General features: G+C 37.1%; 1 protein-coding gene across 5 annotated transcripts in view; it reads left to right on the plus strand.

Annotated features, from left to right (window-relative positions):
• Positions 1-526: 526 nt before the first annotated feature.
• The window catches only part of LOC114612594 (solute carrier organic anion transporter family member 1A4), a 51,071-nt gene continuing 34,420 nt past the window's right edge, over positions 527-17,177 (plus strand). Inside the window, exons 1-4 of one of the 5 annotated variants that reach the window (XM_028757556.1) lie at positions 4,770-4,861; positions 5,511-5,661; positions 13,460-13,578; positions 15,679-15,820. In XM_028757556.1, coding sequence (XP_028613389.1) covers positions 13,519-13,578; positions 15,679-15,820 — 202 coding nt within the window. In that variant the 5' untranslated portion in view covers positions 4,770-4,861; positions 5,511-5,661; positions 13,460-13,518. Of the gene's footprint in view, positions 542-4,757; positions 4,886-5,510; positions 5,662-13,459; positions 13,579-15,678; positions 15,821-17,177 lie in introns of those variants that run through there. The other 4 variants (XM_028757558.1, XM_028757559.1, XM_028757555.1 and 1 more) reach the window with 4 other exon arrangements.

The raw sequence follows: 17,177 nt of genomic DNA on the forward strand, positions 1-17,177 counted from the left end.
TTTATCAATGGTATGGTGTATAAACTTTAGTTTCCCAAGTTCTACAAAAGGAACCATCCATTTGCCAGATTTGATTTCTTTTGATACTTCTAGGGTGTCTTAGTCAGGGTTCCTATTCCTGCACAAACATCATGACCAAGAAGCAAGTTGGGGAGCAAAGGATTTATTCAGCTTACAGTTCCACATTGCTGTTCATCACCAAAGGAAGTCAGGACTGGAAATCAAGCAGGTCAGGATGCAGGAGCTGATGCAGAGGCCATGGAGGGATGTTACTTACTGGCTTGCTTTCCCTGCATTCTTCAGCTTGCTTTCTCAAAGAACCCAAGACTACCAGCCCAGGAATGGCACTGCCCACAATGAGCCCTCCCCCTTTGATCACTAATTGAGAAAATGCCTTACAGCTGGATCTCATAGAGGCATTTCCCCAAGGGAGTGTCCTTTCTCTGTGATAATTCCAGCTTGTGTCATGTTGACACACAAAACCAGCCAGTACATAGGGTTACTTCCAGCAGGTGATGGAGTTTGGTTATATAAGGAACAGGTAAGATATTTTCTTATAATTTCTTTGGCTTATTGCCAAGTCACAGAAAATATTTTCTTTAAATATTTTCCATTAACATAGTGTTTTTAATGGAATTTTGGCTTCTAATGTATTTCCTAATCGGTCAATTTCACTATTTTCTTGTGCTAATGGACCTAGCAACCCTGTATGAGACCAAAAATAGGTGATATATAATGGATAGTTTCTATACATGATTGCCTGCTCCAGATGCAAAAATAACACATTGCTGGTCCTCATGCATATCTTCTTTACCTAATAAACACAAGGGCATCTGGCCACAAATGAACACTAAAAGTTGTCTAACGATCTGGAGCTAGTGCCTGACAAATGGCAAGTTTTATATACACATACCTTTGATGAAACCAGTCCATGATTATCCCTGATATTGTTTCAGAGCTCCACATTCTTCTCTTTGTGTAATGTACACAAGTATTTTGTTTTCATCTCCCACGTAAAAATCTGAACAATACTGCTCTTGACATTAAAAGTATGTAGGCAGAAGGAGATTCTAAGCAGTGACTCGAGATACCTGTTGGTCATTCAGTGGCTCTGAGTAGAAACCTAAGATGAATTTGGACCCACTCATTGAACTCAAATCTATGTAAAGCAAAATAACAGAGCAAATGAGGAGAGTTGACAGATGCCCTAAGTGAAGTAAACATAATTAGATAATAATTTATGAAAAGAATTAAGATTCAACATTATTCTGGCTTAGCTAATATCCCTTTTAATATTAAAGATTTAATTCCAGAAACACCAATTAATTTTACAACTGTTTAAATATATTTTTTTTCTTTTTGAGACAGGCTCACCTTCTTTTCCTTGGTTAGCATAGAGTCTACCATGAAGACCAGGCTTACTTTGAACTCACAAGGATCCTCCTGCCTCTTCCTATGCAGTGTAAAAACTAGGATTATAGGCTTGTGCTCCTTTTATCAGTGCTTTAAAAAATATTTATTTCATTTACGTGCCTGTGCACTTGTGTGCAGATGCACATGGAAGCCAGAAGAAGGATTTTGGCATTCCTTCCTGGAGTCCCCAGGGTTTGAATGCAACCTGATGTGGGTGCTAGGGTCTTGTGTTCAGGGTCCCTGATCAATGCTAGGGTCCAATTTTCAGTCTTCTGGCATGAAACAGGAGTTGTTAAGTAGTAGTTCTCTATCTCCTGTACCATAATTAAAATAAAATCTCCAATGATACTTATAGATAACAGCATTGAAATTATCAAGGAAGAAATAAAACTAATATGACTGTAAACTCATTCAGAAGATTCTGGCTTACCACTTACACACAGACACATGATAAGGGCCAGATTAATTACTACAGTTAATCAGAGTCTTCACGGGTAAATATTGCCTTTGGCTTTTATAACCTATGTGACATTGGACAGTGAGTGATTCGACCTCTCTGTGGTTTAAATCATGTATCCTTAAAAATAGATGAAAATACGAAGGCAACAAGGCTTTAGGAGAACTGAATGCACTGATGTGACAAAAGTTTCCAGAATAATGCATAAAATATGTAAAGCACCTCGAAGCACCTCGAGTTGATGTTTATTATTTATTAGCTATAATCTCCTATGTTGTCCAATTGTATCAACATAATATGTTCTCTAAATGAGATCAGAGCTAACTTTCCAATGTAGCAGCAGTCCTGCAGGAACAAAGACTCTTTTAGACATTTCTTATGTGTTATTCACCTGAGAAACACACTTCATTGGTGGAGTCCAAAGTATCACTTTGAGCAGCAACTTAACTGGTGTTTTGGAATGTGGTGGCTTATCTCTTTTGGCAAGTAGATTTCCTGGCAGTAAGCCTCCAAACACTTGGTCTTTTCTTTGTGAACAAACTGTACTCTGTGAAGATCTGGTGACTGTGGCCTTTTTACAGTGATGCTGAAGGGATGAGTTTATGCATCCCACTCAGTAAAGAAACCAGTTGACATGATTGCAAACCCTTGTGTTCAGTTTTTTTTTTTGTTTTGTTTAGTTTTTTGTTTTTTGGGTTTGTTTGTTTGTTTGTTTGTTTGTTTGTTTTTCAAGACAGGGTTTCTCTGTATAGCCCTGGTTGTCCTGGAACTCACTCTGTAGATCAGGCTGGCCTTGAGTTCAGAAATCCCCCTGCCTCTGCCTCCCAAGTGCTGGGATTAAAGGCATGCGCCATCACTGCCCAACTGTCATTGTGTTTAGTGTCACTGAGAGATGTGAGTGTAGGAACTGAGAGCTGCAGAAATATGTAAGTGAGTCAGAGCACTGAGGGCTTAAGTCTATTATGTAGCAGCAAATAGGTACCATTGGCTCAATGTTGCTTGTGCACCCATTTTAAAATGTGCATTAAGCATATTTAATGCTGCAGTGAGGATTATGGCTATCTTGATCAGTGTTCATCTCGTCTTCCATCAATTCTCACCCATGCTCTGTTCATTCTCTATCTCAGAGACTGACATATAAAGCTTGAACTTGTTATGATTCCCTGTTTGTCAGATTATATTAGATTGTTGCTGGGAAATATTTGTGTGACACCGGGATTGTGAAAATGTAGTAAAGAAATCTAGCCTCTGATGATGGCTTTATGTCCCGAAAGTCTCAGCTCTTTCTCTTTCTGATACAGCCTTTAACCTACTTTCTAACTCTTCTAAGCCTTTGTGACTGTTTTCTAACATTAAATATTTCTACTATCTATCATGAATTCCATCTCCTTCCTAGTACTTTGAGAAAGATAGATGTTGTTTTCATGTGTAGATAGAGAACTGAGTGGCCTGTCTAAATTGTGGAGAGCTTTTGTGGCTGCTTGGCAGTAATCTGACATTAGCCAAGGACAAGAAAATGGGCTTTAGGCAGGAATCTGACATTGGACAAGGAATCTGACATTCCTTACGAGGAAGTAAGTTCAGGCAGGAATCTAATTTTAGGCTAAAACAGAGAAGTAATTTCAGTCAGGAATCTAAGCCTTAGGCTAGAACAAAAAAAGTAGGCCTCAGGCATGAATATGACTGTGGGCTAAAATAGGGAAGTGAGTTCAGATATTTTGGTCATCCTGACAATCCCTTAGAAACAGTGATCATGGGAATGATCACGGGACTTTGCTTATTGCCTTGTTTGTTCCTTGACTATTTGCATTTATGGTATTGCTAGTTCCTCAACCTAGAAATGGCCTAAATACTTGCCTATAATTAAAATGGTTTAAAAGCAAATTGGGAAAATAATAAACTCTCCTTCAGCCTCAGAACTGGCTGGGATCATACTACAATGTTGTCTAGTCATCTTTTTTCTTTTTACTCCTCATTCCTGTGCTGGTGAACTTGTTGACTAACTGAGCTGGCTTGGTCACTAAATGAACACAGATAAGTTGCAAGAAGATCTTCAAATTTATGCTAATTTTAAGCATGTGTGATTAAACCATTTTACTGCACCCAAATGAAAAATGAGAATGGTTTTCATCAATCTCTTTTTCTCTCTGAAATGGACTCTATCATGGCAATTGCTACCCGTTACCAGTTACTCAACAGTTTCTGAGACCTCTTGAGTGCAAGTATTATTCATCTTCAGTTCCCTAACACCTACTCCTATGTTTCGAGTTTAGTAAACTCTTAATAAATATTTGTGTAATGAATGAATGTTAATCAGTGCCAACAGGACTGTACATTAGAAAGCCTAAAGCTGCCCAGTAAGACTTAGTGTCTCAAGTGTGGAAAACTGGTTTCTCCTGCAACTATCTTCTCACTCTCTACATAAGATTGGTACAGGAAGTGACAGTGATGCCATTAACAGCTGGCTCTGCTATAGGCAGAACTCATATTTTGAATTTCCTCTTCTACTTCTCAGTTAAGATTTAGAACACTTCTAAACGGACAAACTGACTAGATCGCTGATTGGTCTATGTTCCAGTATTATTTTGCATGATAGAACCATATGAATGGGCAACTTTCTTGATATCAGATAAGGCTTCCTAGGTATCTGGAATGTAGAAAATAAAACGTACCTGTATAAATCATACTTAACAAGTGGAATTTAGCATTGTCTCCTTTGGCTTCTTTCTGGTTGGAAGGAGCTGACCAAAATAAAATCACTTGCTAGGAATCAAACAATTCATTGTATTTCCACAAGTCCTTTCTTGGCAAGTCCTTCCTTGGCTTGGTATTGGTTGAAAGCGTTTTAGCTGGAAGGCACCCAAGAGGCTGTCTCTCACAGTTAGAGGCAATTTGAAGATTCTGAAATGAAGTGTTCTTCGTAGGACTTCTGCTGCTTTGACGTTCTTTTAGTCTCAGCATGGACAGGACCATCTTCTAAAGCATCTTCATGTATGTACTTCTCACTTGGCCATGGTAAAGCAAAGCCTTTGTTTCCTTAACTCAGTAGTGCAGAGTAGATGAAACGAATAGCATGCATTTTCTGATACTGAGTGCGTGGATACTGAGTGTGTGTGAGAGTGTTTATTCACTTTCGACAAAGTTGTATTCTCCTGTGGTGGAGATATTATTAAGGACCACAAACTAAAGGGCGCCCACTCCTGAAGATTTCTGCTTAGTGAGTGTAGAATCTCAGTACTGCAATGTAATCACGGTACTAGATATCTGCTTTCTAGGATGCTCACCCACCTACTGAAAAACAGTACACTGGTTCTCAAATAAAAACACAGACAGATGTTCTATCATATATCTTTAAAATAAGACAAACAATGCAAAATGTTTCATATTTCTGGCCAGTTTTGCCTAAGAATGGGTGTGATGCACTCCTATTTCTCATGTAGATGCTAAAGAGGGGAACACATTGCTTTTCTGGCTGCTTAGTTAAAAGTGCAATGTCCTGCTTCCATTAGCATTCATGATTGATTTGGATTTATCTGTGGTACTGTGTGATCCTGGGTGCAGGAGCCATTGTTTAAATAACCCTGTGCTAAGCAAGGACACTGTTTACATGGCTTTCACTCTGTTCACATTTCTCATTTAGGATCAAAGAGCTCTACAGGGGAATGTGACATGATTCAGTATCGGGTTTCACAGGCTTCGCTGAGTCAATGAAGCAGGTGTTTCTTTGCCTCTTTTTCTCTATAGACATGTTTAAAAACCATCTAATATATATATTACTCTTCAGAGAAAAGGTTGGTACATTAGAAGAAAGTGGAGGTTAATTTACTAACATTAAATCTGTTTTCAAGGGCTTTGCTTTGTATGATTTATTTACAGTCAAGACTCTTGTTTGTAAGACTTCTCTGAGATAGCACAACTGTTTTGAAAGAAAACTTCAAGGTGGTGATAGACACTACCCAGGTGATTAACTCATGCTCATGGAAAAAAAAATATCCAGTGTTCTTCTAGGGATTAGACCCACTTTCTCTTGGCCACAAAATGAAAACTGAATGATTAGAATGGTTATATTTTAAGCCACTAAAGAAAGTGAAAATAGCTTTGACATGGGATAGAAGTTCTCTCTTACTGATGAGTATGGTGACCAGCCTGGGTTCAGACAGGGGCAAAGAGGAACAGAAGAAAGGCTAATGAGAAATTGTTCCATGTATGAGAAAACGAGGCAGATGAGGAGAATTGAGAATGTAATATTTCAGCTATATTCAAAGTAGATTTGAATCAAGAGTTTCCCCTCTAATGGAAATCTTCCCCTTTCTACCATTCTTTCCAAAATCAGTATCAGCTCCTCTCAGGAAGTTAAGTGGACTTGAAGTTTTATGTAGGAGCCTTGAGTCTGGAGTTTTAATTCAAGTGTCTGCTCAGAACTGCCGAGATAGTCTCTGTAATTTTCATCCATATATTATGAATTTTCAATCTTCTTTATACAAGAAGCAAGTTGAACCTCAGCTTAAATGGCTTGATTCAATTACAGTGTATGTTTATTTATTTGTTTATTCATTCATTTATTTATAACCAATTTTAACTTTTCCAGAGCAATAGGTTCCTGGGGATCTGGATCTAAGCAACTTTCTCTGGTGTTTGAGCAGTCTTCAATGATTCAGCCTTTTAGAGAACAGCAAGCTTATTTTGTTATTTGTTGAATATTTGTGTTTCATGAAGTGAATGGCACATACTAGGTGTTCAATAAGAATATTTTGTAGTTGAAAGGTAGTAAAGAGAACTAGAGTCATGCAGAATGGCTCAGAGCACTGATAAATGTTTAAAATGATCTATAAACTTAGAGTCATTCTGTATTAATTATAGAATAGACATTGTGAAGAGCATTTTCATACATTAGTACTGTGGACATTGCTGAGAAATCAAATGGATATGTTGAAATAAATTTTGTAGATTAATTATGACATTAAAATACTTTGATGATGATAAAAATTATTACATTTTAAAGACACAAAATAGTTTCATGAGGTTGAAATAGTTGAATAGGGCTCAAGTCACCTTTCTGCATTGCATATAAATACTTATACTAACATATTGCCTGTACAGAGATTGACATATTCACCGATACATAATATGTAGATCATAAATAACACATCTAGTTCCTTTTTTAGGTGTCTGGTCTTTTCTTAAAGTCTACATTTTTAAACAGCATTGTTGGATTCATCCACAGATTGTAGACTTATTTTTTATTTTTACTTAGCTTGTTTTTAGTGATTAAAATTCAGCATCTCCCCAGGTTTCTTTGAAACAACAGTGTTTCAAAGTGTTTCTCTTTCTGAGACTCCAGGGAAGTCTTGGAATGCAAAGAACTCAGGAAGTAAGCCTGATCACACAGACTTTGTTGGCTCAGTGAAGCAGAGATTTACTGCAAACACAATGGATGTCTTTGCATTTTTTTGTTGTTGTATTTAATCACATTAATATCTCAGAATAACATGAATTTGTTTGGGGTTTCCATGAATCAGAAACTGAGCATATTTTCTTGGAACATCTACTCATGATACCATAAAGCCTCAGTGTTATTATAAGTGGACTGCATCCTTCTGTGACTGTGGATCCAGTAACAAATGGAGAATGTGACGGGAAGACATTATATTGTTAGGCTGTGTTGCACTGCACAGTAGTGGGATAGGTATTCTCATCATTCCAAGTCCTTAACAGGAGCTCTTACTATGCGATTGGAAGAAATAAACTGCTTTAACTGTAAAGAAGATTTGTGAGAGGGTCACATGACCAGGTCTAAGGTTCTCTTAGAACTAAGAAATCTAAATGAGTCACTATGAAAGCCACAGACTCAGTACTACAACTGCAAAGGAAAAAAACAAAAATCAATGAATTTGCATTCTTAAAGGCAGAAGCTTTCCAGTGAGTTAAAAGGGCATCTCTTGGGTCTCACATGCTTTGACTAAAGAATAGCAAGTTTTATTTTAACCACATTGCCATTAGCTTACAATCAGAGTCTAACAAGTTCCAAGGCCATCTTTAATATTTTCAAAGAATAAGTATAATTATTTGCATTGGGTTTTTCATTAGAAATCGATCAAACCAAATCTCTTCCCATGGAGTATTTACAATGACAGTCAGGCTAAAAAGACTTTCATAAGTAACTTTATAACATTCAAGATACTGGTTAAATTGTTCCTATTCAAGAGATTCTCATTCTCTCTCTCTCTCTCTCTCTCTCTCTCTCTCTCTCTCTCTCTCTCTCTGTCTCTCTCTCTCTCTCTGTGTGTGTGTGTGTGTGTGTGTGTGTATCATAAATGTATTTATGAATTTGGGTGTATGGATTTGAGTGTAAATATAAGTATGTGTGCAGGAGCTCATGTACATATGTTTGCCAGCCTGGTTTAGCTTCTGGCCTCTGAGTTTATAGGCTGGACTCAAAGTAATGAAACTTAGCTGAGTTGGTGGATTCCACAGGATCATGGGTGACAGGAGTGCCAGGAAAATATAGCCTTCTCACAGATGGTTTTCAGTGAAACAGCTCTTTTTTATTGGGGGTTACAACTATATAAACCTTGGGGAGAGGTTAGCAGTTTAGGGGATAAAAGTATATTATTGGCTGGTGCTGAGGTGCTTGAAATGGTTCAGTTGCATGAAGAGGAATTCCAGGTGCTTGCTAGCCATGATCTTATATAGAGAGAGGAAGCTAAGGCTATGTGACTACTTCAAGAGTGTCAGAGTTAGGCGGTGAACAGGTTATGTTGCTGGGACATGCAGGCACAGAGCAAGAAGGGAACAGTTCTAACTCCTGCTGGTCTCAGGATGAGATTTTTCAAGGTCGGGACATGTCTTGACCTCACTCTTACTACAGGCTGGCTCCTCATAAGGCTGAGTAACCTCCCCCTTTTTGTTTGATCAAGCGGAAGTGGTGTGGTAGTCATCATTCTCTATGATGCGAATGGTTTAGTGCTGAACCAGAACCCAATTGGCAGTGATTTTTAGAATGCTACTTCTCTGCCATTTTAGAAATTGGAAGAGGCAGGATTCCAGGTGAAGTAGGGCTCCAGTGGCCAGTATGGGGCCAAGTAGGCGCCTGGCGATTTTGCTGGAGATTTTTGAACATTTGTATGTTTTGTTACACCAACTCATATTAACTGCCATAGAAACATTATTCCTCCCCCAACATAATCCAAGTCCTTCCCTGTTCTGCAATCATTAAGCCCAGAACTCTCCAACTTTGGAGAACAACTCCCATGAGGTAGGTGACTTGTCCCTGGAGGGACTAAAGACTGCCCATGGTTGAAACACTGGCCTGTTATGCTTATCCTGAAGTCCTCATCCAGGTGTTGTGTTTGGTCATTTTGTTCTGAAAGCACACAAACTTTTGAACATAACATTCTAAGTATATTTCCGCCTTAACACATGTGTGGAATGTGGAGTGTGGACAATTTATGTAATAATGGTCCTCTGCTCTGTGTCTGAGCAGGTAAAAGGAATCTGTCAACTTTATAAGTCTGTTGGGAATGCATGACCAGATTGTAATATAAATTTTCATCCATGCCATGTGAAACAATGACATACAATAGTAAGTCATGAGGAACAGATTTGTTGGCTACACAGAGACATTCAAGTCTCAGCTGATCTCTTGCTGTATATGGGAATTATTCCCATATAGAGGAAACAGCACTTACATAACATGTTTTGTTGTTTTTCTATGTTTCTGTCTTCATGTCTACAGCCACAATTTTTAGGAGGTCTTTCCTGACCAAATCTAATTTGTATTAGCTTTGAAATCACATCCTTTTGCTTCTTTTTAAAGCAAGAGAAAAACTTCTTCCACACATTCCTTAACATGTCCTTAAGGTGTATAAGCAGATTTAATTAATCAGTCCTTTCCAAAATCTAGGACTTTTTAGCAGCTGTCTTACGTCTCTCATTAATATTCAAGAAAATCTGAATTTAATAAAGCATTATTTGTCACACCTGCTTAGTGTAGCTGAGAAAGGAAACCTATGCTAACCTATGTGACCTGTATAAAGAAGCATGGAGAGTTCTATTGAAGAGGCAATATTTTGGAGAATGGTGATGTTTCTTGGTGACCCTTAACATTTTAATGCAAAAAAACTCAGAAACTTTAGAAATTAAGTACCTGGAATTAATTTCACTTTCATGAAGAAAATAAATCAGTTTGGAGATTGCTAACTACTAGGCTGTATTACAGGCAGCATTAATTATTAGAAAAATTCCATACATTACAAGAGATGCCAGTATACAATATTTTTGTCATAATAACAGCTTGTCTGTGTAAAATAAAATGTTCCAAATGAATAGTCTTAATTCTCTTACATTAATTAAAGACTAAATAATAGAAACAAAATAGAAGAGGGCAAAAATATCTCTGTATTAGTTGTTGTACATGTTAGATACATTGGTAAATAAAAAAGAAATGTATTAAAGCGACTTTTGCCTATTTTGTTAGCTTTTAATGTGGTTACTAGAAGACATAAAATTATACATATTTTATATTTTATTTCTATTAAGTGGTGCCTTTTAAGATCATAGACTTTAATTGGGTTGATTGATTCAGAAGCATCCTATCTATGACAGCATGCCTATAGGGAATTTCTTAAGAGCAATATAAAATAGAGTAGTATCTTGGCAGCATTTATCAACTATAATTCTGTGTTTTTATTAATTTAGTAATTATAGATTGTATTTGAAAAAATAGTACAACATAAACTAGTTGGTTCATTTTACATGGACCTTAGTAATTTTAGTTCTAAATGGTAAAACGTTATTTTTATATTAACTAAGCATATTGATCAAATTAACATCAGTACTGTTCAATCTTTTCTTAAAGACAGACCTAAATCTATAACTGTTGATATATAAAATTTCTGTTAGATCAATAACCTATAGTCCACTTTACTTGGGAGATGTGGATCCAAGATCTGTGGCTTACAAGATTTTTTAAGTATATTGAAAGCTATACTGTAGAGAAGGCAATAGATTCAAACCTTTGTGTTACAGTAGAACCTTGGGAAATAGTTTTGCATTTAAAGCATGAACATTCTTTAGTTTAACTGAAATCCATCAATGAGGGGCTACTTTTCTCTATACAGAAGATTGGGGGTATATAAATTTAACAATTTTGAGTCTATATTTAAAGGACAGCCAAAGAAACTTAAAAATCCTTAGCTTGTGACTATGATATTATCCGAACTCCATTGACCAATGTAAAGACTTCGGACTTTATATAGTATGTTGTAGCAAACACCTCTGGATTCTTATCAACATTACCCAAAAATCGATACCAAAGTAATATATTGAGATATGTTGCTATCTTAGTCACAGAGGAGATATGATATCATTTAAACCATTGATTTTTTAATCTTTCTAATGCTGTAAGTCTTTTAAAAATGTTAAAGAAGTTTAGAATCACCCAATTGCGGATTTGTAATGTTAAGATAGAATAGCTTTTAAGAGTAAAGTATACAGGCAGATTTTGTGGACATTTATAAGCCTGAGTAGTCATAGACCTTGTAAATAGGTAGCCTTGGCAGACAATACCAACTTAGATAAGGACAAGTGAGTCATAGGCAGAGTCATAGTGACCTGTCCCCTGAAACTTCACCTAGCCAGTACTCGGTTCTGAAGATATCTGTATTCCCCCTGAACACCCACGCTCCAGTGTCATTCCCTTCCCCACATCCTGCCCTTCTGTGTTTATAACCCCTGTGTGAATTAATTACGATTTGAGAAAAAAAAAGAGTAAAGTATAGAGCATAACCATAAGTGATATCAGAAGACAAAATATCCAAAATACAATTGAGTCAATCCGCCTCCTGTAATTTATTTTTATTTAGAGTCTCTTCTAGCCTCAGCTGATTATTTTCTTCAACTACTTAAGTCCAAATCATCTTGTAAGTTTGGAGATACATAACTTAGTTTTTACCTGGTTAATTTTATAGTGGGTTGTAGCTAGTCAGTCATCCCATGAGTAGAACCCTGACAATCAGTTATTTCTGCTATAGGTGAAGGGGAGGGTGGGAATTTAAAGGAAGCAACATTAAGTTTTGGCTGAGTGGCATTGTTCCAAGCTCAGTCACCACAAGCTGCAGCTTTAGCAGCAAAACTCCACCCATCGTTGTTCTTATAAATCAGGATTTGCAGCTCTGTTGCCCTTAGCTGAAAAGCTGCTAAGCAACAAGTTTGCTCAGTCTGACCAGGGAGTTTAACTTGGCAGGGAGCATAAGCTGCAATATGGGACGATCCTTTCCATTCCTCCATCATCCATGCCTGGCCTTGGGGAGGAGATCTTGGAGGCAAAGCCCACCCAGCCATTGCCAGTCAATACCCTTTCCGTTTGTTTGTTTGTTTGTTTGTTTACCCCCTGGAAAGTAGATCAAAAAAGAACGGGGCAGGGAGAGGGTGTGGGTGGGGCTTGGGTTGTGGTCTTGTGAGCCAGAGACTAGGGAGAGGGTCTCAGTCTTCAAGCTGACTGAAGGGCATTCAGCTGCAACATCCTGCTGGCTGAACTGTGGAAAACTGCCTGTTTAAATTAATGATCTGACTTTGAGGGGTCAGATTAATGCCACCCTGGTGGGGTGGGCATTAACTGGGAATGCCTGAAATTCAGGGCCTTTGGCAGAGCCATGAGGAGAGGAAGTGCTGGAATCAATTGGAATTTTCTCTGCTTTGGGACAGGGTAGGGAAGCTAAGGGTTTTATGTAGCATTTCCTCCTGTTCTTTTGTTTTTGTTTTGTTTTTTTCCAGCATTGTGAAAAGTGAAGCTTTGCTGGCCAGTGGAAAAAGGAAACGGGAAAGCCACAGCGTGGGGATGTGGTTCATCTACCTTTGTAATGGAGTCCTACAGAGTGCAGGGTTGTTGGCTGGGGGGAGGGGACGCTGATGGGGCTAAGGGACCATGGGGCTTTTTGGTGAGTTTCATTTTGGGGGAGTTTTAGAAGGCCTATATTTTCTTAATCTGAGAGGATTTTGCTTTGTTAGTTGGATTTATTTATTGTCGGGAGCAGCCCTGCTTATACACTGAAGGCCTAAAATCAGCCAAAGGCCTAAAATCAGCAACAGTTATTGCTGATTTTAGGCCTTCAGTGTATAAGCAGGGCTGCTCCCGACAATTTCTTTGTTTGTTTGCTTGTTTGTTTGTTTACTTATGTGATCTTCATGATAGAAATCGAAAGAAAAACCTCTGTTCCAAAGAAGAGCATTCCTGCAGCCTGTCAGGGAATATAAGTAAACAGGCTGAGATTGTCTTAAGGATCAAAACAGGGAGCAGGGTTCCTCCATTGCCTCCATATTGACTGTTATATCCAGGTTATGGCTTTGAGTTCCTGCCCTGACTTCCCTCAGCGATGAACTGAGATACAGAACTGTAAACTACCATAAACCCTCTTCTTTCTTACTGACTTTTGGTCCTGGTATTTTTATCATAACAATAGAAACTCTGAATAAAACACCCTAGCCCTAAGAGACTTTGGGCTGCTTATCATTGTTTTATTTGTTTTGTTTTTTAAGAATGACTTATTACAGTTTAATAAATAATTTAAATAATAACTGTCTGCTTTTTAGGAAAGACAGCAGTAAGACTGTTTAAAGAATAGACATCTGGAAATTATCAGAAGAACAACATGGAAAAATCTGAGAAAAGGGGTGAAACCCATAGGGTCAGATGCATTTCCAAGATCAAGGTATGGATTGTTTCTATGTATGCATGTATATACTCATAGAGGTCTTTTCAAACAATCATTGAAAGTGCTTATAATATTACTCAGTTTGCATGAAGTGTTCCAACACAAAAGCCATTTATCAAATATGTCGTTATTTTTTTCCTTAAAGAAGTTAGTGTTCTAATTACAGATTTTTTAATCATGATTATTTATCCAGGAAAATTTATCATAATGATTTAGTGCAGGGGTTCTCAGCATGTGGTTCATAACTCTTTGGAGTTGTCAAATGACCCTTTCAAAGGGGTCACTTAAAACTATCAAAACCCACAGATATTTATATTACAGTTTTTAACAATATCAAAATTACAATTATGAAGTAGTAAAAAAAAATAATTTTATGGTTGGGGTCTACACAACATGAGGAACTGAATTTAAAAAGTTACAAGCACTAAGAAAGTTGAGAACCACTGATTTAGAGGGTCTTAAAGGAAGGTGGGGCTTACAATGTGTTAGATTTGTACTATATTGTGGTCGAATTTAGCATGAGGTCAGAGGTCAATCTAATGCTCAGCCTTCCAGGGTTCCTGACATAAAGAAAACAGATTATTTGGTTAGCTGCTTTAGTGCTTTTTAGTATTTTAGATACAACTATTGTTCTTATAGCTCCAAAAGCATCTTTACATCACCAAATGTGAGCTTATATTAACCCAGGAAATTTGAGCACTGGTGGGTTTCTGCAGAGTCCCTCCTCATTCTTCTCTAAGCTTCTGCCTCCTAAGTCATCCTATCAAATGCTCCTTTATTCACCTGTAGTGATGGGCCTGCCTTGCCTTTTGGGTGAGTTACAGGCAAATGAGAGTCTTTATTTAAAAAGAGAAAAAGTATAATTCTTGAGGAATTACACTTGAAGTTGTCTTCTATTCGCCCCATGTACATATACATACATGAACTAATTCCACACAAACATATACATATATACAAATACACATAAAGAAATGATGAAAGAAAAGAGAATTTAAAATGAAATGCTATTAGAAAGCAGGGAAAAACTGCTCTAAAAGATTTTGCTTCAGACTCTATAATGCTGAGTTTAAAAGTCAGCAGTATTACCTTCATAAATATGGATGTTATGTAATCATAGACCTAAGTGTGTATGTCTACAGATTTATTTTCTTTCTGCACAGAACCAAATATTTTTGAGAAATACCAGTGGGCTCACTAACTAATTGGCTTTCTTCATCAAAACATAAGAAAGAATAAATCTTCCCAATTCTGTTTTCTTTTTTTAAATTTGGTAGATCCCACTTTTAAATACAGGATCTGAAATATAAAATTCATAAAAAAATTATCAAACTACAGTCACATCCTCTGAAAGATTTACAGTGGAGACAGAGAACATCTCTGACAATAGGAATTAGAGGACAACCATTTATACTTTTGAACTATGCTAAACTTGTTCTCATTCTCCAGTTCTTTTATTTTTTTTCCTGCATGTGTTCCTGCTAAGGATTATCCAAATTAATTGGTGATTGTAATAATAAATTCATAAACAGGAAGTACTAATCTACAAATTATAAATTGAATATATAGCCACCCTTTATCCTGCACCCAAGGGACCCTAAAAAATGTTCTGCCCTGAATTTATATGCAAAGAACATGACTTGGACTGCAGAGATAGTGTTACAAAGAATATTGTGTAAAGAAGAAACACAGTAGGCTTGCTGCAGACATAATGCCTTGGTGTAATTCTATGTTCTCTTCCTCTCTTTCCTTAACAGGATAACACTTGTCTTACAGATAACAGTATAATGTTGAAGCCCTAATTTTACTGGAGTCTTACATAGAACAATTCTGTATCTTTCTGTATCAATGAGGTACATTGATAAATAAGCAAAGCCATACCTATCAACAACACAGCTGCTAACTGACGATTCTAACCACATGTCCAGAGTGAGAACAGCATAGCAGAGGAGAGATTACACTTTAGAGTTTCTTGCATGTTCAGTGGCTGCCTACGTTAAGTACAATAATCAGTCTCATGTTGAGACTTTTTGATCAGTAGATGTCAGATTCCTAATCAGAAAAAGAATTTCTCATTTTTTCTTAAAATTTTTTTCTTAGATGTTTCTGTTGGCATTAACATGTGCATATGTATCCAAATCACTATCTGGAACTTACATGAATTCCATGCTCACACAAATAGAGAGACAGTTTGGTATCCCGACATCTATAGTGGGGCTTATCAATGGGAGCTTTGAGATAGGTGAGTTATTTTTATGTTTACTTATTTTTATGTGTTGGTATTTTTTCTTATTTTCTATATTAGATCATTTAATCTGACTGAGATCCATGCTTTCTGAAATTGATTGGTAGTCTTGGTTGCTATGAAGAAGCCACTATTTAAGTATTCTCATGATGTCCACTAATAATTGCCACACACTCTGACAGTCTTTATCTTTCTTTTTCCCCTGAGGGATTCAGCAGATTTAGAGTATTAATATCTAATTCTGTCATTTGAAAATTCAAAGAGAAGGTAAGGAATTTTTGTGGCCAATTTAGAAGGCGGCTGTGGGAACCTGAGGAAATTTATGTTCCCAAGGAGAAAGCAAATGTCTCTTCCACATTTGTGTCTGTGAGATTGATGGCTCTCCACTCCTAGTCACTAGGGAAGGTAGGGAATCTTTCCTGTGTTTGAGATTTGTCAGACACAATTCTTAAGAAGAGTGGATGAACTTCAACATCTGACTTGGTGTGATAAACTGGGATACAAGAGTACAAGGTGTGAAAGAGGGTAAGTAAGATTCCCTCTATAAATCAAGCGACATGGAACCTGTGGTGCATCTTGTCTTGAGTTTATTCATAGATTTTACCTTTACCCTTGTGAAATTGTTGTTAATGTATTTAACTCAAAATAGCAAAGAAAGTTCTCACTAAATTGCCCACGTTAGTCCTGAATTCACTCTGTAGTGTAGACTAACTTTGATTTTTCAGTCTTCCTCTTCTCGCCTTCCAGAAGCTGGGAATGAAGGGTCTGTGCTGCCAGGTCCAACTTGTTCTTTCATCTCCCACACATGTTAATTAAAAAACTCTTTGTCAGAACAGGGCATCCCAATTTTTTTTTAAACCAAGCTTTCTCATATACCAAAAAGATGAATTTTTGTTTTGACTCTCAACTCCTGTGATGTAGGCATACATTGGTTAGTAAGTCCTATTTGGAGCATTAGGACTCTGAAGAGTATTATCTGCTCTAAGGAAAGGAGTGACAATAGAAGCAAGCATCCATCTTGGCCATGTTGAACAATGAAGATGTTTTTAAATAGTATGTTTAAAGACATGAACCCATTTGATTCTGAATTTATCAGGCCTGAGAGGAGATTTCACAGGTAACATGTAGGCCTACACTTGCTAAAAGATAAGAGTGTATAGAAACTTTAATATACTCCAGAATGATAGATATACTTCTGTTAGGATACATTTTTTTTTTTACATATTAAGAAAATACATAAACATCCTAAGCATCCATCCCTGTATTTTATTGTATTCTTTCTTTCTTTCTCTCTCTCTCTCTCTCTCTCTCTCTCTCTCTCTCTCTCTCTCTCTCTCTCTCTCTCTCTCTCTCT

This window comes from Grammomys surdaster, unplaced genomic scaffold (assembly GCF_004785775.1).
Source record: "Grammomys surdaster isolate TR1022 unplaced genomic scaffold, NIH_TR_1.0 126176, whole genome shotgun sequence".
Lineage (NCBI taxonomy): Eukaryota > Metazoa > Chordata > Mammalia > Rodentia > Muridae > Grammomys > Grammomys surdaster.